The sequence below is a fragment of the Heptranchias perlo genome, chromosome 29, assembly GCF_035084215.1.
Source record: "Heptranchias perlo isolate sHepPer1 chromosome 29, sHepPer1.hap1, whole genome shotgun sequence".
NCBI classification, from domain to species: domain Eukaryota; kingdom Metazoa; phylum Chordata; class Chondrichthyes; order Hexanchiformes; family Hexanchidae; genus Heptranchias; species Heptranchias perlo.
The window spans coordinates 3,105,416-3,126,702 of record NC_090353.1 but is presented as its reverse complement, the minus strand read 5'-3'; the positions used below and the strand labels follow the sequence as shown (position 1 = coordinate 3,126,702).

The window sequence follows — 21,287 nt, the reverse complement described above, 5'->3', positions numbered from 1 at the left end:
ACCCAGCCTGTCTATATCCCCTTGTAAAGTTTTTAATGTCCTCCTCACTCTCCACTTTCCCTCCCATCTTTGTATCATCTGCAAACTTTGATATGTTGCACTCGGTCCCCTCCTCCAAATTGTTAATATAGATTGTAAAGAGTTGGGGACCCAGCACCGACCCCTGCGGAACACCACTGGCTACTGCTTGCCAGTCCGAGAATGTACCATTTATCCCAACTCTCTGCTTCCTGTTAGATAACCAATCCTCCATCCATGCCAGAATATTACCCCCAGTCCAGTGATTCTTTATCTTGAGCAATAATCTTTTATGTGGCACCTTGTCAAATGCCTTCTGGAAGTCGAAATACACTACGTCCACTGGTTCCCCTTATCTCCTCCCTATTAATTTTCTGAATGCTTTCTTTTTTTTTATTCGTTCACGGGATGTGGGCGTCGCTGGCGAGGCCAGCATTTATTGCCCATCCCTAATTGCCCTCGAGAAGGTGCTGATGAGCCACCTTCTTGAACCGCTGCAGTCCGTGTGGTGACGGTTCTCCCACAGTGCTGTTAGGAAGGGAGTTCCAGGATTTTGACCCAGCGACAATGAAGGAACGGCGATATATTTCCAAGTCGGGATGGTGTGTGACTTTGAGGGGAACGTGCAGGTGGTGGTGTTCCCATGTGCCTGCTGCTCTTGTCCTTCTAGGTGGTAGAGGTTGCGGGTTTGGGAGGTGCTGTCGAAGAAGCCTTGGCGAGTTGCTGCAGTGCATCCTGTGGATGGTACACACTGCAGCCACAGTGCGCCGGTGGTGAAGGGAGTGAATGTTTAGGGTGGTGGATGGGGTGCCAATCAAGCGGGCAGCTTTATCTTGGATGGTGTCGAGCTTCTTGAGTGTTGTTGGAGCTGCACTCATCCAAGCAAGTGGAGAGTATTCCATCACACTCCTAACTTGTGCCTTGTAGATGGTGGAAAGGCTTTGGGGAGTCAGGAGGTGAGTCACTCGCCGCAGAATACCCAGCCTCTGACCTGCTCTCGTAGCCACAGTATTTATATGGCTGGTCCAGTTCAGTTTCTGGTCAATGGTGACCCCCAGGATGTTGATGGTGGGGGATTCGGTGATGGTAATGCCGTTGAATGTCAGGGGGAGGTGGTTAGACACTCTCTTGTTGGAGATGGTCATTGCCTGGCACTTATCTGGTGCGAATGTTACTTGCCACTTATGAGCCCAAGCCTGGATGTTGTCCAGGTATTGCTGCATGCGGGCTCGGAATGCTTCATTATTTGAGGGGTTGCGAATGGAACTGAACTCTGTGCAATCATCAGCGAACATCTCCATTTCTGACCTTATGATGGAGGGAAGGTCATTGATGAAGCAGCTGAAGGTGCTTGGGCCTAGGACACTGCCCTGAGGAACTCCTGCAGCAATGTCCTGGGGCTGAGATGATTGGCCTCCAACAACCACTACCATCTTCCTTTGTGCCAGGTATGACTCCAGCCACTGGAGAGTTTTCCCCCTGATTCCCATTGACTTCAATTTTACTAGGGCTCCTTGGTGCCACACTCGGTCAAATGCTGCCTTGATGTCAAGGGCAGTCACTCTCACCTCACCTCTGGAATTCAGCTCTTTTGTCCATGTTTGGACCAAGGCTGTAATGAGGTCTGGAGCCGAGTGGTCCTGGCGGAACCCAAACTTAGCATCGGTGAGCAGGTTATTGGTGAGTAAGTGCCGCTTGATAGCACTGTCGATGACACCTTCCATCACTTTGCTGGTGATTGAGAGTAGACTGATGGGGCGGTAAATGGCCGGATTGGATTTGTTCTGCTTTTTGTGGACAGGACAAACCTGGGCAATTTTCCACATTGTCGGGTAGATCCCAGTGTTGTAGCTGTACTGGAACAGCTTGGCTAGAGGCGCAGCTAGTTCTGGAGCACAAGTCTTCAGCACTACAGCCGGGATGTTGTCGGGGCCCATAGCCTTTGCTGTATCCAGTGCACTCAGCCGTTTCTTGATATCACGTGGAGTGAATCGAATTGGCCGAAGACTGGCTTCTGTGATGGTGGGGATATCGGGAGGAGGCCGAGATGGATCATCCACTCGGCACTTCTGGCTGAAGATGGTTGCAAACGCTTCAGCCTTGTCTTTTGCACTCATGTGCTGGACTCCGCCATCATTGAGGATGGGGATGTTTGCAGAGCCTCCTCCTCCCGTTAGTTGTTTAATTGTCCACCACAATTCACTACTGGATGTGGCAGGACTGTAGAGCTTTGATCTGATCCACTGGTTGTGGAATCGCTTAGCTCTGTCTATAGCATGTTGCTTCCGCTGTTTAGCATGCATGTAGTCCTGAGTTGTAGCTTCACCAGGTTGGCACCTCATTTTTGGGTACGCCTGGTGCTGCTCCTGGCATGCTCTTCTACACTCCTCATTGAACCAGGGTTGATCCCCTGGCTTGTTGGTAATGGTAGAGTGAGGAATATGCCAGGCCATGAGGTTACAGATTGTGGTGGAATACAATTCTGCTGCTGCTGATGGCCCACAGCGCCTCATGGATGCCCAGTTTTGAGCTGCTAGATCTGTTCTGAATCTATCCCATCTAGCACGGTGGTAGTGCCACACAACACGTTGGATGGTGTTCTCAGTGCGAAGACGGGACTTCATCTCCACGAGGACTGTGCGGTGGTCACTCCTACCAATACTGTCATGGACAGGTGCATTTGCGACAGGTAGATTGGTGAGGACGAGGTCAAGTCGGTTTTTCCCTCGTGTTGGTTCGCTCACCACCTGCTGCAGGCCCAGTCTGGCAGCTATGTCCTTCAGGACTCGGCCAGCTCGGTCAGTAGTGGTGCTACCGAGCCACTCTTGGTGATGGACATTGAAGTCCCCCACCCAGAGTACATTTTGTGCCCTTGCTACCCTCAGTGCTTCCTCCAAGTGGTGCTCAACATGGAGGAGGACTGATTCATCAGCTGAGGGAGGACGGTAGGTGGTAATCAGCAGGAGGTTTCCTTGCCCATGTTTGACCTGATGCCATGAGATTTCATGGGGTCCAGAGTCAATGTTGAGGACTCCCAGGGCTACTCCCTCCTGACTGTATATCACTGTACCGCCACCTCTGGTGGGTCTGTCCTGCCGGTGGGACAGGACATACCCAGGGATGGTGATGGAAGAGTCTGGGACGTTGGCTGAAAGATATGATTCTGTGAGTATGGCTGTCAGGCTGTTGCTTGACTAGTCTGTGGGACAGCTCTCCCAATTTTGGCACAAGTCCCCAGATGTTAGTAAGGAGGACCTTGCAGGGTCGACTGGGCTTGGTGTTTTGCCGTTGTCGTGTCCGGTGCCTAGTGGTCCGATGCCGGGTGGTCCGTCCGGTTTTATTCTTATTATGACTTTTCGTAGCGAGATTTTACAACTGAGTGGCTTGCTAGGCCATTTCAGAGGGCAATTAAGAATCAACCACATTGCTGTGGGTCTGGAGTCACATATAGGCCAGACCGGGTAAGGACGGCAGGTTTCCTTCCCTGAAGGACACTGGTGAACCAGATGGGTTTTTACGACAATCCGGTAGTTTCATGGCCATCATTACTGACACTAGTATTTTAATTCCAGATTTTATTTAATTAATTGAATTTAAATTCGCCAGCTGAAAAATCATTGTTATTTTTTCCCTCAGTAACTAAAATTTCTCATGTCCAAAATAAAGGTTTAAATGGGACAATGGGGAAAGAGCAGGGATGGGGGGTGGGACTAATAGGATAGCTCTTTCAAAGAGCCGACGCAGGCACGATGGGCTGAATGGCCTCCTGTAAGATTCTATGAAACAAAATAAAAAAGACATACTTCACAGTGATATGATTAAGTTTATTCATTAAGTTGCCTTTAGAGTTTTTTTTATGCCTTCATTTAAGTTATTACTTCAAAGCCTCTGCTTCTCCCAAAAGTGTAGACTTGGATATTTTTGCTTGGAGCTGTCACATTAGCTGAATTCAGTCTGAGCATTTGCAGTATACTCAATTTGCTACAATGCATCATTATCAATTAGTAACTGAACTGTTGGAATATAGTTCTTTACCCCAAGCAGTTTCTGTTCAGTAGTTTATTTTAAACTATTTGAAGAAAAGCTAGAGACAAATTTCAAACTTTATTCTGATTAAATTCTTTCTATTAAAACTGAGAGAAAAAGAAGAAAATACACACTACTGGTAATATACCAGTTGTAGCTTTTGTTGGTTCTATAAACTTCAGAAAATGCATCAAGCTGAGAAAGACAATGTAGTTCCTCATTTGTTAATTACATTTTTTTTAAAAATTGGTTGAATTTTTTTTGAAGCAAACAGCCACGATCACCTGTCACCCATGTTATGTTTACAGTTAGTTATTAGCAATTAGAATTATATTTTCTATCAGGCATAGACACAGGGCTAGATTTCCTTCTGTTTTAGAGATAACTGAGAAACTTCCAAATCTGTTCCACATACTTACCACTCTTTTAGTAAGAGTTTTCTTGTGTTTCATATTTTCTTTTATTGTCCTTAATTTGTAAATGTCCTTGTGCTTAAATTCTGTACACAGCAGCCAAGCTTATTTGGATCCAATTTGTCCAAAATTTTCATAAGTTTAAACTCTATCCGATCCACTCTTAATCTTTTCAAGAGAGATAAGACCCAGAGTAGTCAATCTTTCCTCATTCATCATTCCCTTAAGTTATAGATCAATTCTGTAGCCCTTCTCTGTACCCCTTCCAATAAGATCAAATCTGCACATAGTACTCCAGACATGGTCTCACCAGGGCCAAATATAGAATTAAAATGACCTTTCTGGATTTCTATGTTTACCATATCCCAACGTTCTGGGTTTTTTTTAGCAGCCTGGGACCACTGAACTGGTGGTTTTGTGTGGATCCTGGTGGTTTTTGAATCATTTTCACAACTTCCACTGTACAAACTTTTTGATTTTTAAAAATGCTGAGTTGCTTCACTTTTTAATTTACCAGGTACTCACTTTTTGGCTGCTGCTTTTCTCCGTTTGTTTTTAATGGGAATCCTCTGCGCATATCCAGACTGGCATCATCTTGTGATAGGCCATGTGCAAACTGTTACAAACTGGATAGCCAGGTGGTGAAGGATAGAATACTAGGCCCTGGTCTTCAGTTGCTTCCAAGCCTTTATTTAGAGATTCCCCTTACACACACACCATACCCTAGATAAGCTCTCTTGTATGAAATACAAGGATACAAGAGAGTCCCCAATTGATATGAACAACCTGAATACAATTAACACTAATTGATATAAATCATATGATACAATTAATACAAACGTGCACAGCTTTCTCACCGGTAGTGCACGGTCCTTCCACCCCTGAGCTCGCCTGGCCAAGCCAATGGTTAATGGTCTCTAGTACTCTGCTGAGAAGGATCCCATTCATTCAGTCAACCTCAAACCTTCTGATTTGGTGCAAGCCCCCTGCCCATTATTGAATATGAATTGATACTAAATTGGGACATGATCCAGGGAGCCTTGGGGGGGGGGGGGGGTGGGGAGAAAGAGATGGACAGATGGAACTTGGGGTGGGTGGATGGATGGATGGGTGGGGGCTGAGAGAGAGAGAGAGGAAGAGGGGTGGAGCAACACACTTCAGTCCAATGTAGGAGTCAGTGATAGACTGTCAGCTGGAGAGGCAGGGCCTATGGTAATGTAGACTCTCAACTTTTACACAGGCCAGAGATTCTTTGGGGGGTGGGGGATGTTGTGATTCAGTATTTTAAACTTCTGTCAAGTGAATGTAAAACAAAACTATTTAACCTGTAAAATATAACAGCATTTTGGAAAATAAAATAAAATGTGGAACTTTGCACTTGTGGTGTTGTGACTGGAACAGCCAGGTGCAATGCAGTGCTGTACGTCGCAGTTCCAAGTTGCTTTGCTGTATGTCCCAGTTACATGGAATTACATAGAATGTACAGCACAAAAACAGGCCATTCGGCCCAACAGGTCCATGCTGGTGTTTATGCTCCACAAGAGCATCCTTGCTCCCTACTTCACCTAACCCTATCAGCATATCCTTCTATTCCTTACTTCCTCTAGTATTTTTCTAGCTTCCCTTTAAATGCACCTATGTTAGTTGCCTCAACTACTCCCTGTGCTAGTGAGTTCCAAATTCTGACTCTGGGTAAAGAAGTTTCTCCTGAATTCCCTATTGGATTTATTAGTGACTATCTTATATTTATGGCCCCAAGTTGTGGTCTCCTCCGCAAATGGAAATATCTTCTCCACGTCCCCCATGCATCTATGCTAGTCGCCTCAACTACTCCTTGTGCTACCGAGTTCCACATTCTAACCACTCTCTGGATAAAGAAGTCTCTCCTGAATTCCCTATTTGATTTATTAGTGATTATCTTATATTTATGGCCCCTAGTTCTGGCCTCCGTAAGTGAAAACATCTTCGCTACGTCTCTCCTAACAAACCCCTTCATAATCTTAAAGATCTCTATCAGGTCACCCGTCAGTCTTTTTTTCTAGAGAAACAGCCCAGCCTGTTCAGTCTTTCCTGATAGATATAACCTCTCAGTTCTGGTATCATTCAAGTAAATCTTATTTGCGTCTTCTCCAGTGCCTCTATATCCTTTTCATAATATGGAGACCAGAACTGTTCACAGTACTCCAAATGTAGTCTAACCAAGGTTCTATACAAGTTTAACACAACTTCTCTGCTTTTCGATTCTGTCCCTCTAGAAATGAACCCCAATGCTTGATTTGCTTTCTTTATGGCCTTATTAACCTGCGTTGCTACTTTCAGTGATTTGTGTACCTGTCACACACCCCCACCCCGATCCCTCTGCTCCTCTACCCCATTTAGACTCTTATTATCCAAGCAGTATGTGGCCCCCTTAGTCTTCATGCCAAAATATAATACCTCACCTTATCCATATTGAAATTCATTTGTCAATTACACACCCATTTTGCAAGTTTATTAATGTCTTCCTGTATCTTGTCACAGTCCTTCTCAGTATTAACTATACCTTCCAATTTTGAAATTGTACTTCTGATTCCCAAGCCCAAATTGTTTATATGAATGGTGAACAACAGTGGTCTCAGCACCGATCTATGTGGAACACCACTTGCCACCTTTTGACAGAGTAAGAGTTAAAGGTAGTTACTCAGACTCTGTTTTCTGTTTTGTAGCCAGCTTGCCATCCATTCTGCTACTTGTCCCTGACACCATATGCTCTGACCTTAGTCGTGGGTCTACTATGCAGTACCTTATCGAAGGCCTTTTCAAAATCCAAATATATTACATCTACTGCGTTATCCTTGTCTACCCTTCCTATTATGTCTTCAAAGAATTCAGTAAGGTTGGTCAAGCATGACCTTCCCTTTTGAAATCCGTGCTGACGATTCTTTATTATATTTTCAGTTTCTAGATGTTTTCCTATTACATCTTAGGAAAGATAATAGAATTCTTACTCAAATCACCGGTGTTAAGCTAATTGGTCTATAGTTCCCTGGACTGGTTCTATCTCCGTTTTTAAATTCAGGAATAACATTAACTGTCCGCCAGTCCTCTGACACTATTCCCATTTCTAATGAATTGTTATATATATGTAATAGTGCTTCTGCTATCTCTTCCCCAACTTCTTTTAATATGCACGGATGCAATCCATCTGGACCAGGGGTTTTATCCTCTCTGTTTGATTAGCTTGTCAATTAACTCCCCCACTTCCTATATTAAATGTCTTTGTATCTTTTTTGATCTCTTCTTCTAATGTCCTGTCCCCACCGTGTTAGTCTCCCTGGTAAATACTGAGGCAAAGTAACTATTCAATATTTCTGCCATTTCACTGTCATTGCCTGTGAGTTTATCGTGTATATATCCCTTAGTGGCCCTATCCCTATCCTGATTTTTCTTTTGTTATTTATGTGTCTGTAGAATACTTTACTATTTCTTTTTATGTTCCTTGATAACTTAATTTCGTAGTCTCTCTTTGCTTTCCTAATTGTTTTTTTAACTTCTTTCCTAACCTCTTCATATTCCCTTTTGTCATCCTCTCCTTGATTGTCGATGTACTTAGTGAATGCCTTTTTCTTTAGTTTCAATTTTGCCCTTATTTCTTTATTCATCCATGGTGTGTCATTACTGGCTAGTTTCTTCCAGCTCTAAGATGCGGCGCTGTCCGTGCCGGCTCTAAGATGCGGCGCTGTCCGTGCCGGCTCTAAGATGCGGCGCTGTCCGTGCCGGCTCTAAGATGCGGCGCTGTCCGTGCCGGCTCTAAGATGCGGCGCTGTCCGTGCCGGCTCTAAGATGCGGCGCTGTCCGTGCCGGCTCTAAGATGCGGCGCTGTCCGTGCCGGCTCTAAGATGCGGCGCTGTCCGTGCCGGCTCTAAGATGCGGCGCTGTCCGTGCCGGCTCTAAGATGCGGCGCTGTCCGTGCCGGCTCTAAGATGCGGCGCTGTCCGTGCCGGCTCTAAGATGCGGCGCTGTCCGTGCCGGCTCTAAGATGCGGCGCTGTCCGTGCCGGCTCTAAGATGCGGCGCTGTCCGTGCCGGCTCTAAGATGCGGCGCTGTCCGTGCCGGCTCTAAGATGCGGCGCTGTCCGTGCCGGCTCTAAGATGCGGCGCTGTCCGTGCCGGCTCTAAGATGCGGCGCTGTCCGTGCCGGCTCTAAGATGCGGCGCTGTCCGTGCCGGCTCTAAGATGCGGCGCTGTCCGTGCCGGCTCTAAGATGCGGCGCTGTCCGTGCCGGCTCTAAGATGCGGCGCTGTCCGTGCCGGCTCTAAGATGCGGCGCTGTCCGTGCCGGCTCTAAGATGCGGCGCTGTCCGTGCCGGCTCTAAGATGCGGCGCTGTCCGTGCCGGCTCTAAGATGCGGCGCTGTCCGTGCCGGCTCTAAGATGCGGCGCTGTCCGTGCCGGCTCTAAGATGCGGCGCTGTCCGTGCCGGCTCTAAGATGCGGCGCTGTCCGTGCCGGCTCTAAGATGCGGCGCTGTCCGTGCCGGCTCTAAGATGCGGCGCTGTCCGTGCCGGCTCTAAGATGCGGCGCTGTCCGTGCCGGCTCTAAGATGCGGCGCTGTCCGTGCCGGCTCTAAGATGCGGCGCTGTCCGTGCCGGCTCTAAGATGCGGCGCTGTCCGTGCCGGCTCTAAGATGCGGCGCTGTCCGTGCCGGCTCTAAGATGCGGCGCTGTCCGTGCCGGCTCTAAGATGCGGCGCTGTCCGTGCCGGCTCTAAGATGCTTTTAATCTTTTTTCCACAGAATGGACTTAGAAAAAGTTACTTTTAATATTGGGGTTTTAATGCAAAGTGTATTCTCACAAGTTTAGAAACATCAGATTTATTTTTTAAACAGAATTTGGCGAGAGAAAGTTTCTGCCAGGCTGAGAGGGAGAGATTGAAGAAGTAGATGTGCCCACAATATTATTATCCAGTTCGTATGTAGGAAGACTCATTGTTGCACCACGGGGTTATGCTATTGTATAGTTATATATTGGGCAGTACAGGCACACCCCTAAACGTAAGATGCTCAGACAGTTTATGGGGGTGACCCGCACCACTGTACGTGAGAATATCTAAGCCACAACCCTAAAACTTGTAGTAGCCACCCAGTAAGGCATTAAATCAGTGCTTTAGACACAGTGTATTTTGTTTGTAAGGTTAGAAAAGACATAGCCCTTCCTCCCATCAAAGAATGTGATGTGTTCTTTTACTATTATGTATGGCTCCTAACTGTAAAATATCATAATTCATTGCTTTCCAATAGTGCTACTGATTGAGCAGTTATATCCCTGTTACTCCTCTTCAAACCCCTTCTCTCATGGTAGGTTTTAAAATTCTATTTGTTTTCTGTTGTTTTCTAGACGTGCAGCTTACTCTTACCCAGAAACGCAACTCTATGCACAGAATCCTGGAGCCTCCTACTTTGAGTCGCCGGGAAATGCAGTCCAAGTGACTACGGTAGTGTCCTCGCCCACTGTGGTACCATCTCACAGTATGGTGGGAACCGTCGGCATTGCAATGGAGGTTGGAGGAAGTCAGATCATCTCGAGCAGCGGTGGAACGTATCTCATCCACGGAGGGACGATGGACAACTCCAGACATCCACTCTCTCATGCCACACGCCCGTCACCTGGAACCGTGAGGAAACTAGTTTTGTTCAAGTGATCATAAATTCCTGATTCATTCGCCTCCCTCATCCCACTTTGGTCGGGAAAGTGAAACAATGAGATTGCTCAGGCTTCCTCCACAGTGGTGATTGAGGCCACGGATTCCATTAGAATTGTGGGTGGCCAGAAGGGTGTTCAGTGTTACGGGCAATTTATATGTTATGCAGTGCTGTGAATTGGTGACTAGTTCACCTGCAGTAGATCTGCACAGGGCAGTGACTCCTTATTAATGTGTACTTTCCTTTGGAAGCCCTTGTGTCGAAGACGACAAACCAAAGCTGAGCCCACAGGGCAGCACTGGTCTTGGGTTTTGATCTGAGCTGTTGTGATTTCACCCACTAAATTTCTAAATAACACTAAAAAGAAATAACGACTCATTTTAAAAGATTGCCGTTTTGGGTGCAGCTCTGTCTAGTTTTCTTTTGAGTTACTTCTGGATTGCTCAGAAGGATTATTGGTCGGCTGTATAAAATCATGGAATCTTATTGTTACCTGGAATGAATTTGAAAACTTTTATGCACGTAGGCAGTGTCTGGGGCAATCTACTAATCACAGCTCCTGATTGTAATTCCCAAGTCGCCGAGTTTAGTCATCTGAAAGTGTGGTACTCGAGTAAATCAGTCAATGATAATTGGACAGCTTCAGAAACATTATGCAGGACAATTTAAATGTCTGTGCATCAAAGGCAAAGTAAATTTTAAAAAAAAATTCTCTCTCAAAGAGCTCTGCTGTTCCCCTGCCCTTTCCCCATACGCCTGTGGAGACATGTTTCCCTCCTCCTCCCGTTCCCCTGCCCATTCCCCGTTACCCATCTAATATTTTGGTTTATCAAACAGACCTTTTCACAAACCTCCTCGACTTCTTTTGAGGAAGTGACTACCCAAGTGGACTGTGGAAACCCCTACCTGGGCACCCAGAAGGCATTTGACAAAGTTCCACACTAAAGGCTATTAGTTAAACTGTGGGGATTCAGGGAAACCCTGGGAATGGATAGGAAACTGACTGAAGGATAGAAAACAGCCGCGGGGATGGATGGGTGTTCTCAATCAGGCTGCCCAAAGCTCAGTGTTGAGATCACTACTGTCTCCAATTAATATCGATAACTCAATGCAAAGTGACCAAACTTGCAGGTGATGCCAAATTTGGAGGGACAGTGGAATTGGAGGAGGTAGCTCAGAAATTACCAAATGAGTTGGATAAAATATGTGTGGGCTGAACAATGGCAGATGGAATTTAATGCAGACTGTGTAAAGTACTTCACAGAGGAAGGGAAAATGAACCAAGCCACGTACTTTCAGTGTTGAAGTTGCTAAGTTGAAGAAACCCAGGAGTCTTCATAAACACAACATTCCAACCAATTCAGAGTACCAATCAAAGCTGAATGCTGAACGGCATAGTCAAAACAGTAGAATGCAAGTCAGACGAAGTTGCAACGAAACTGTTTAGTCAGATCACACCGTGAATATTGTATCCAGTCCTGGTCAGTGGGAAACAAAGGAGACTTTCAGGTGCTGGAGGCATTGCAGAGATGAGCCATGAGGCTGATCCCGGGTGTTGGAAGACCGAGGAAAGACTGGCGCTCAGAAAAAGAAGTATCTGAGAGGTATATAAGATAGAGGGAATGGAAAAAGCAAATCCTGAAAATCACTTCAAATTAAATTGTGAGTAGGATAGGATCAAAGTAGTAAAAGGTAAATTTAAGATTGATATGAGGAAGTTCTTATCACAGAGTGATTAACACATGGAATAAACTCCCAGATAGAGAAGTGGCAGCAAAAACATTGAATTATTTCAGCATCTAATTGTTTCTTAAATGGGGGGATTATTGGGTTTTTCTGGATGGGTCAAATGCCTTCCTTATCCATAATTATCTTGTGAACATTTTATCCACTTTCTTTACAAAGGTTATTATGGATTTTGCTTCCATCACTGGTTTTGAGTTTGAACATTCCACGTCCTAACAACACTCTGTTTAAAAAAAAAATACATTGCATCTAAACTTTCCTTTTTGTTCTTTTGGTGATGTTCTTAAATGTGTGCCCTCTAGTTACTAACTCACCAACCACTGGAAATGATTTTTCTTGATTTACTTTATCGACACCTCTCAGAATTTTGAACACCTATTAGATTTCCCCTTAACCATCTCTGTTCTAAAGAAAAAAAAAGTCCCAATTTCTCTAGTCTGTCCTCATAACTGAAACCCCTCATCCCTGGCATTATCTTCGTGAATCTGCTCTGAATCCTCCCCATGACCCTGACATCTTTCCGAACGTAAGGTGCCCAAAACTGGACATATTGGCCCAGAATTTCCTGGAACTTGCAGTGTAAATTATGCCATTTAGTGCCCCGATTTTCCCATTGTGAACATACTCCAAAATTTCCTGGAAAAGTGATTTGAATTTGCTGCAGTGAGCATGATGGCAAATCAGGAACTTCTGAAGCTGTGTAGCCAATGACTTCCCCCAGTTAAGACCAATATTGGCATAACCTGAGCCATCGACCTCTGAATTTCAAATCCTTGCACTGTACTGAGCTTGGTCACTTGCAGTCCATTGTTCGAGTTATGGACGCACTCAGCTGCTGTATTCCGTTTTCAGGAACGTTCCCAATTACAGATTTTTTTTAAACCATTTATTTAGAAGATGGCATTAGTACTTTAAGCTATGTTAAAAGTCTCATTGAACCAATGGGAGGGGGGGTGGAGAAATTGGATCTTGTTTTGCTCGTTTTTTGGCCATGAACTGGGGGTTTAAAAAGGTCCAATTTCGGGAGCTATGTCCGAAGGGCACCTGAAATACGTTCAATGCCATATTGGCTCGGGTGATATTCGGGTATCCTTGGCGGCCGCCTTAAACAGGCGTTAGGCCCCTTGCATATGCCTCTTGCCTGTTTAAGGACCTCTCTCCGAAACTGGTCAAAAGCTGAGCAAAGCCTGTGCCAGGCTGCCCCCCCCTGAGTTTTTCCCGTTCTTTCTGCGGCCTAACCAATGTTCTTAAAGGGACTGCAGGAGGCCGCCAATATAAAGGTAAGTTTCTCCTATTTTTTGCATCTGTTTTCACTATGGAGAAGGACGATGTAGACATAGAAATACGGCAGGGGGACTGTGATATACTCGAACATATTAACATCGAGCGGGAGGAGGTATTGGCGGTTTTAGCAGGCCTAAAAATGGATAAATCCCCAGGCCCGGACGAAATGTATCCCAGGCTACTGTGTGAGGCAAAGGAGGAGATTGCGGGGGCTCTGACACATATATTCAGAACCTCTCTGGCCACAGGGGATGTGCCAGAGGACTGGAGAACCGCTAATGTAATACCATTATTCAAGAAGGGGAGCAGGGAAAAACCGGGGAAAAACCGGGGAACTACAGGCCAGTGAGCCTAACATCAGTGGTAGGAAAATTATTGGGAAGGACAAAATTAGTCTCCACTTGGAGAAGCAAGGATTAATCAGGGATAGTCAACATGGCTTTGTCAAGGGAAGATCATGTCTGACTAATTTGATTGAATTTTTTGAGGGGGTGACTAGGCGTGTGGATGAGGGTAACGCAGTGGATGTGGTATACATGGATTTCAGTAAGGCCTTCGATAAAGTCCCCCACAGGAGACTGGTCAAGAAGGTACGAGCCCATGGAATCCAGGGTGCCTTGACACTTTGGATACAAAACTGGCTTCGTGGCAGAAGGCAGAGGGTGATGGTCGAAGGTTGTTTTTGTGACTGGAAGCCTGTGGCCAGTGGGGTACCACAGGGATCGGTGCTGGGTCCCTTGCTGTTTGTGGTCTACATTAATGACTTGGATATGAATGTAAAAGGTATGATCAGTAAGTTCGCTGATGATACAAAGATTGGTAGGGTGGTAAATAGTGAGGAGGATAGCCTCAGTCTGCAGGACGATATAGATGGGTTGGTCAGATGGGCGGAACAGTGGCAAATGGAATTTAACCCGGAAAAGTGCGAGGTGATGCACTTTGGAGGGACTAACAAGGCAAGGGAATACACAATGAATGGGAGGACCCGAGGCAAGACAGAGGGTCAGAGGGATCTTGGTGTGCAAGTTCACAGATCCCTGAAGGCGGCGGAACAGGTAGATAAGGTGGTAAAGAAGGCATATGGGATACTTGCCTTTATTAGCCGAGGCATAGAATATAAGAGCAAGGAGGTTATGATGGAGCTGTATAAAACACTGGTTAGGCCACAGCTGGAGTACTGTGTGCAGTTCTGGTCGCCACACTACAGGAAGGATGTGATCGCTTTGGAGAGGGTGCAGAGGAGATTCACCAGGATGTTACCAGGGCTGGAGCGCTTCAGCTATGAAGAGAGACTGGGAAGATTGGGTTTGTTTTCCTTGGAGCAGAGGAGGCTGAGGGGGGACATGATTGAGGTGTACAAAATTATGAGGGGCACAGATAGGATGGATACTAAGGAGCTTTTTCCCTTCGTTGAGGGTTCTATAACAAGGGGACATAGATTCAAGGTAAAAGGCGGGAGGTTTAGAGGGGATTTGAGAAAGAACTTTTTCACCCAGAGGGTGGTTGGAGTCTGGAACTCACTGCCTGAAAGGGTTGTGGAGGCAGGAACCCTCACAACATTCAAGAAGCATTTGGATGAGCACTTGAAATGCCATAGCATACAAGGCTACGGACCAAATGCTGGAATATGGGATTAGAGTAGACAGGGCTGATGGCCGGCGCGGACACGATGGGCCGAAGGGCCTCTATCCGTGCTGTATAACTCTATGACTCTATGACTCTAAAATTTTTCACTTCATTTCTCTGCATTAAATTTTATTCCACATGTATTTGCCCAATCTCTGAACCTGTCTATGTCCCCCTGACGTCACTTGCAGTCCCTTTCAGAGTTAACCATGCTCCCGAGTGTGTCATCTACAAAGTCTGATATTGTAACCCCTCTACCTGAGTCCCATTTTTTAAGGTAAAAAGATATGAAAAGAGGAATAGTCTCAACACTAACCCCAGGACTATCACTGTTTACATCCTTCTAGTCTGAAAAACACCCGTTGGCCACTACTCTTTGTCTTCCTATCCTTTACCTAATTTTCTATCCATGCTGCTGCATTCCCTTTAACACCATGTGCCTTAATTTTATCAACATGCTTCCTATATAGCACCTTATCAAAGACCTTTTGAAAACCCCTATGTACAAGACTCACTGCATTTCCTCCCATCAATTTTCATTCTTGAAAGAACTCATATTAAATTTGTCAGACAAGACAAGCCCTTTAGAAATGTGTGCTGGCAGTTCTTAATTTTATCCAAATGATGGACTCTAACTTGTCCACCATTGCATCTCCATTAGGCCCAACCCTTGAAGTATCCTTTTTTGTTATTTCACTGTGTTCACTGCCAGTCTCCATTTCCCCTCTAGTCTTTCTCATTTTATTTGCTTCTCTTTTTTTTCCAAACACTCCACTTGATTTTCTTTTGTATTAGCCCTGGGTGTGTTCTTTGCTTCTTTTTAAGTCTCGTTTTAATTTTACTTTCTCTACTCATTCAAGGATGTCCAGTGTTTGCTGCCCCACCTTTACATAGAATTACATAGAATGTACAGCACAGAAACAGGCCATTCGGCCCAACTATGTCAGTGTTTATGCTACACAGGAGCCTCCTCCCTCCCTACTTCATCTAACCCTATCAGCATATCCTTCTATTCCTTTCTCCCCCATGTGTTTATCTAGCTTCCCCTTAAACGATTTATGCTAGTCGCCTCAACTACTCCATGTCATAGCGAGTTCCACATTCTAAACACTCTGGGTAAAGAAATTTCTCCAGAATTCCTTATTGGATTTATTAGTGACTATTTTATATTTATGGCCCCTAGTTCTGGACTCCCCCACAATTGCAAACATCATCACTATGTCTATCCTATCAAATCCTTTCTTAATCTTAAAGAGCTGTTTCAAGTCACCCCTCAATCTTTTCTTTTCCAATGAAAAGAGCCCCAGCCTGCTCAATCTTTCCTGCTAGGTATAACCTTTATTCCTTGTGGCAATGTATCTAATCCAAGTCCAACCACATCCTGGTAGAAAGTTTCCCACTTTTTTACCTGCTGATTAATCTGAGCTAGTTCCTTCTTCATCGAGTTGAAATTTGCTCTTTTCCAGTTAATTACTTTTTATCTTTAACTTTTAGTTTAATATTGATGTTATGCTTTCTGTTTCCTGGACGTTGCCCTATCCTTACTAGCCCCGGCCCCGCCTCCTCGCCGGGACTCGGCCCCGGCCCCGCCTCCTCGCCGGGACTCGGCCCCGGCCCCGCCTCCTCGCCGGGACTCGGCCCCGGCCCCGCCTCCTCGCCGGGACTCGGCCCCGGCCCCGCCTCCTCGCCGGGACTCGGCCCCGGCCCCGCCTCCTCGCCGGGACTCGGCCCCGGCCCCGCCTCCTCGCCGGGACTCGGCCCCGGCCCCGCCTCCTCGCCGGGACTCGGCCCCGGCCCCGCCTCCTCGCCGGGACTCGGCCCCGGCCCCGCCTCCTCGCCGGGACTCGGCCCCGGCCCCGCCTCCTCGCCGGGACTCGGCCCCGGCCCCGCCTCCTCGCCGGGACTCGGCCCCGGCCCCGCCTCCTCGCCTGTTGGACTAAAAATATACTGATCGAGGAAGCGGTTCTGGACGCAATGACCCAGAAATCCACTGAGCGGCGAACGAACGGTGCCCGCTGCTCATTCGATTGAAACTCATTCACAAACTATCTGCGAGCTTCTGGGTGTCGACTTTCTGTAATTGAGAGCCGAGAAAAGTGCAGCCTTTCCCAGGGGAAAGGAACTGTCTGTCCCCTGAACCAATCAGCTTGAAGCGTCCCTGCCGAGCCGCTTGCCGGATCTTTCTCTTCCGTTTGCTCTGAAATAACGGCGTGCCGGCGAGCCCGGTCACCGGGGCGCGTGCCGGCGAGCCCGGTCACCGGGGCGCGTGCCGGCGAGCCCGGTCACCGGGGCGCGTGCCGGCGAGCCCGGTCACCGGGGCGCGTGCCGGCGAGCCCGGTCACCGGGGCGCGTGCCGGCGAGCCCGGTCACCGGGGCGCGTGCCGGCGAGCCCGGTCACCGGGGCGCGTGCCGGCGAGCCCGGTCACCGGGGCGCGTGCCGGCGAGCCCGGTCACCGGGGCGCGTGCCGGCGAGCCCGGTCACCGGGGCGCGTGCCGGCGAGCCCGGTCACCGGGGCGCGTGCCGGCGAGCCCGGTCACCGGGGCGCGTGCCGGCGAGCCCGGTCACCGGGGCGCGTGCCGGCGAGCCCGGTCACCGGGGCGCGTGCCGGCGAGCCCGGTCACCGGGGCGCGTGCCGGCGAGCCCGGTCACCGGGGCGCGTGCCGGCGAGCCCGGTCACCGGGGCGCGTGCCGGCGAGCCCGGTCACCGGGGCGCGTGCCGGCGAGCCCGGTCACCGGGGCGCGTGCCGGCGAGCCCGGTCACCGGGGCGCGTGCCGGCGAGCCCGGTCACCGGGGCGCGTGCCGGCGAGCCCGGTCACCGGGGCGCGTGCCGGCGAGCCCGGTCACCGGGGCGCGTGCCGGCGAGCCCGGTCACCGGGGCGCGTGCCGGCGAGCCCGGTCACCGGGGCGCGTGCCGGCGAGCCCGGTCACCGGGGCGCGTGCCGGCGAGCCCGGTCACCGGGGCGCGTGCCGGCGAGCCCGGTCACCGGGGCGCGTGCCGGCGAGCCCGGTCACCGGGGCGCGTGCCGGCGAGCCCGGTCACCGGGGCGCGTGCCGGCGAGCCCGGTCACCGGGGCGCGTGCCGGCGAGCCCGGTCACCGGGGCGCGTGCCGGCGAGCCCGGTCACCGGGGCGCGTGCCGGCGAGCCCGGTCACCGGGGCGCGTGCCGGCGAGCCCGGTCACCGGGGCGCGTGCCGGCGAGCCCGGTCACCGGGGCGCGTGCCGGCGAGCCCGGTCACCGGGGCGCGTGCCGGCGAGCCCGGTCACCGTCGTTATTTTATGAGCAATTTCCGGGTCATAGTGGAAACCCATTCCCTTCTGTGCTACTGACATTACTTTTGCTCCAACTAATTTAAAAGGGGGACAAAAAAGGACCACAAAGCTCATAGGGCGAAACAAGAGTGACCATTGGGCCAAATACAAGCTGATAAAGAAGCAGGTCAAATATTTTAAGGATGCTGATAGAAATCAACATTAGAAACTTCTAGTTACTGTAACTGCAAGAGGGTCGTGAGGGAGCTGCACATGAGATAAAGTTAATATTCTGAATGACTTCTTGGAGGATTACTTTTAAAACGGGGAGGGCGCTGACAATATACATCAAAATGGGCAGAAAACTAATAAATCTCTTGGAACTGATGATGTACCCCAGCATCAGAGACAAGATATGAGATTTGTGGAGCGCTGGCAGGCATTTGAGGGAGTAAATGAGCACTGGGAAACTGGCAGATGGAGCTCCCATATTCTAGAGGGGCACAGTAGCTATACCTGACAACTACAGGCCCATTAACCTGAGTTCAGTAATAGGTAAACTAATGAATAACAGAGCAGCTGTAAAAATAATTTGATAAAGGACAGCCAACATGGCTTTTGTCTGACCAACCTCATGGATGACATCCTAGGTTGATGACGGGAAGCCAAATATAGTATCGACATCCGAGTAACGTGCAAGAAACTCCTTTATAAACAAAGTGAATAATGCAGGTAACACACAGATGAAGGTTAAGAATTGGCCAACTGGAAGGAAGCAGAAGATAGTTGTAAAGGGAAGTAAGTCATTAAGAGGGGAGGAATGAGAGAGGTGCTCCAAGTGCCCTGGTGTTTCTGGTTTACATCACTGATGTACAATCACTCTCAGTGAAAGGTTGGTAAATTCAGACATGACATCAAGTTAGAGTGCACTGTTGTCTTCAAGGAGTTGGCCAAGACTGTAGCAAAAAATAGAGCACTTGACCGGGTTTACACCTGGGATTTTAAGTGGCAAATGAAGTTCAATATGGGCAATGTAAGGTGCTGTATGCAAGTAAAATTAGAAGACACGTGTACTTCATGGATGGAATAGAATTTGCTACGGGGGAAATTTGAAGGAGACCTGGGGTGTGAGCTAATTCGTCGCTCGCTGTATCATAACAGTTGATAGATGACAATAAACAAGGAAAACAGGATGCTGATCGTGTCTCTTCAGGAAGCAGCTGTTCATTTATGGGTCATCAATCTTGTGATATAAGTGTAAATTCAGTCTAATCCTCTGTCGTGCAAGTATCAAATTTACCCTTCAGTATATTTGCATTTCCTAGTGTTAGTTTGGCTCAGTTGGTGAGTCAGAAAGCTGTAGGTTCAAGCCCCACATGAAGGTGTGAGCACATAAAGAAGGCTGAGGCTGACACTGATCCCTGAGGGAGTGCCATCCTTTAACATCCACCTGCGCAAACCTCAGTTTGAAGATCGTGTTACTACTCGGAGCAGGGAGCTATCCCGAGGTTGTGGTATTTGGTTGTGATCAAATCCTTCCTTTAGGGAGCAGCAAGTGGAATATCCAAGGTTGAGTCCCCTCCATGCAGTGTCTCAGTTTGGTTATAGAGCTGCATTTTCAGAAACCCGTATATAGGTTACGTGCTTTACACACAAATAGGAATACTGCAGGAAATGGAAGGTTACGGAGAGCGGGTAAACCTCAAGAAAAACAAATTAGGAATCCTGTTTAATTTTAATACACTTTTATACAATGTCAATATTTTCTTTTACATTTTGATTTTGAAATATAAAAGTTGTGCTAATTCTGAATCCTAGATTGTTGAGTAAGTGTAATTTATACACTGTACTCCTTTCATACATTTGTTAATCAAGATAATAACTAAAGTGGCTCCTTGTTAATCTCCTGCAGTTTAATCTGAGACATGTGATTTGTTCCAATAGATTGAAATGGCAATCGAGAACCTACAGAAATCTGAAGGGATTACTGCTCATAAAAGTACTCTGTTGAACAGCCATGTGAGTACCTGTATTTACTGAAGTTTTACTGTATCACATCCTGTGAATCTTCAGAATTCTGATCCTCTTAGCATTTTCTGTATTGAAATGTTAAACTGAGAATGATTGCAGTGAAATACAATGGGATAAGTTGTAATAATGGTCATAATTCCTAAATACTGCTCAAGTCCCCCTGCTCAGTTCATTTATTGTGACTTTCCAGAAATTATGTCCTGGAGTCCTGACACCAATATACAAAATGAAGAGCAGAATGGCTAGTGTTTGTTGGTCACAAAAACTTTATCACCCTCACTTCAACAGGACAAGCATTTCCCCATCATTTTTCAAGGTTCTACAATGACTGTAACTCCCTGGACTGGGGTGGCTGAGTTCCAGCGACTCCTGCTCGAAGTTGTGTTTGTGTGGGTAGCAAGCGAGGATTAAGTCAGCTTCTGCTGCGTTGTCCCTCATTCCTGCCTCATTATCGAGAAGCCGGCAGGCATTCATTGTCGAGCATCGGGTGAAAAACGCTGCCCACGAAACATGCCCCAAAACGGAATCAACACCTTCGGAAGAGAGGTGGAAACATTTGTGCGGGGGTGGGTGGGTGGTAATTTAAAATGTATATATTATTGATCACCAGATAATCTGCCTTAAATCCTTCTCTAGGTTGTCCCCTTTTTCCCTGAGTTGTTCTCTTCGTCTTGACTCAAGGCATTAGGGCACATCCTGATACTGTTTGATGCTGAAGCAATCTCTTGAATAAAAATCTCCTCGCTTTGTGGCTTGGGCTATAACTTAGAAACCAGCACTAGCTGGCACTAAAGAAACTGACTTCCCAAAGCACTGTTGGTGCATGTGGTCAGAACGCAGTCAGTGTTGGGCGGAATCCAGACTGCCTCAGGATACTGGTGTGATTCCTCTTGGAGCAACACCGTCAGAGTCTCTGGTTCTTGCTTGGGTGCCACATATTTCAACTCACCGTAGGCTGGTGACCGACTCTTCTCTTGCTCCTACAAAGCCCTTTTGTCACCAGAAAGCTCTGCGCCTCCTTTCTGCATTGCCTGCAACTGAAGCAGTTCGGGTTCCGAGGGTGTCCACCCAACATGGAAGGCCAGGGTATGACCACCCCTCCCAGTGAGTGGCAAATGGTTGTCCCTCGTAGATTTGATAGCCTCTGGCCTATATAAGATCTCATTGCTCACTTAGATGCCACTGGCCTGGCTTCCCCTGCTCCTTGTCCGCCTTC

The 21,287-nt window shown here is 47.8% G+C and overlaps 1 protein-coding gene across 2 annotated transcripts in view; it reads left to right on the top strand.

Annotated features, from left to right (window-relative positions):
* The window catches only part of rfx2 (regulatory factor X, 2 (influences HLA class II expression)), a 151,777-nt gene that overhangs the window by 78,420 nt on the left and 52,070 nt on the right, over positions 1-21,287 (top strand). For both annotated transcript variants that reach the window (XM_067967988.1, XM_067967986.1), the window contains 2 exons: positions 9,829-10,105; positions 19,985-20,059. In XM_067967988.1, the coding sequence (XP_067824089.1) occupies positions 9,829-10,105; positions 19,985-20,059 (352 nt within the window). The remainder of the gene's footprint in view (positions 1-9,828; positions 10,106-19,984; positions 20,060-21,287) is intronic.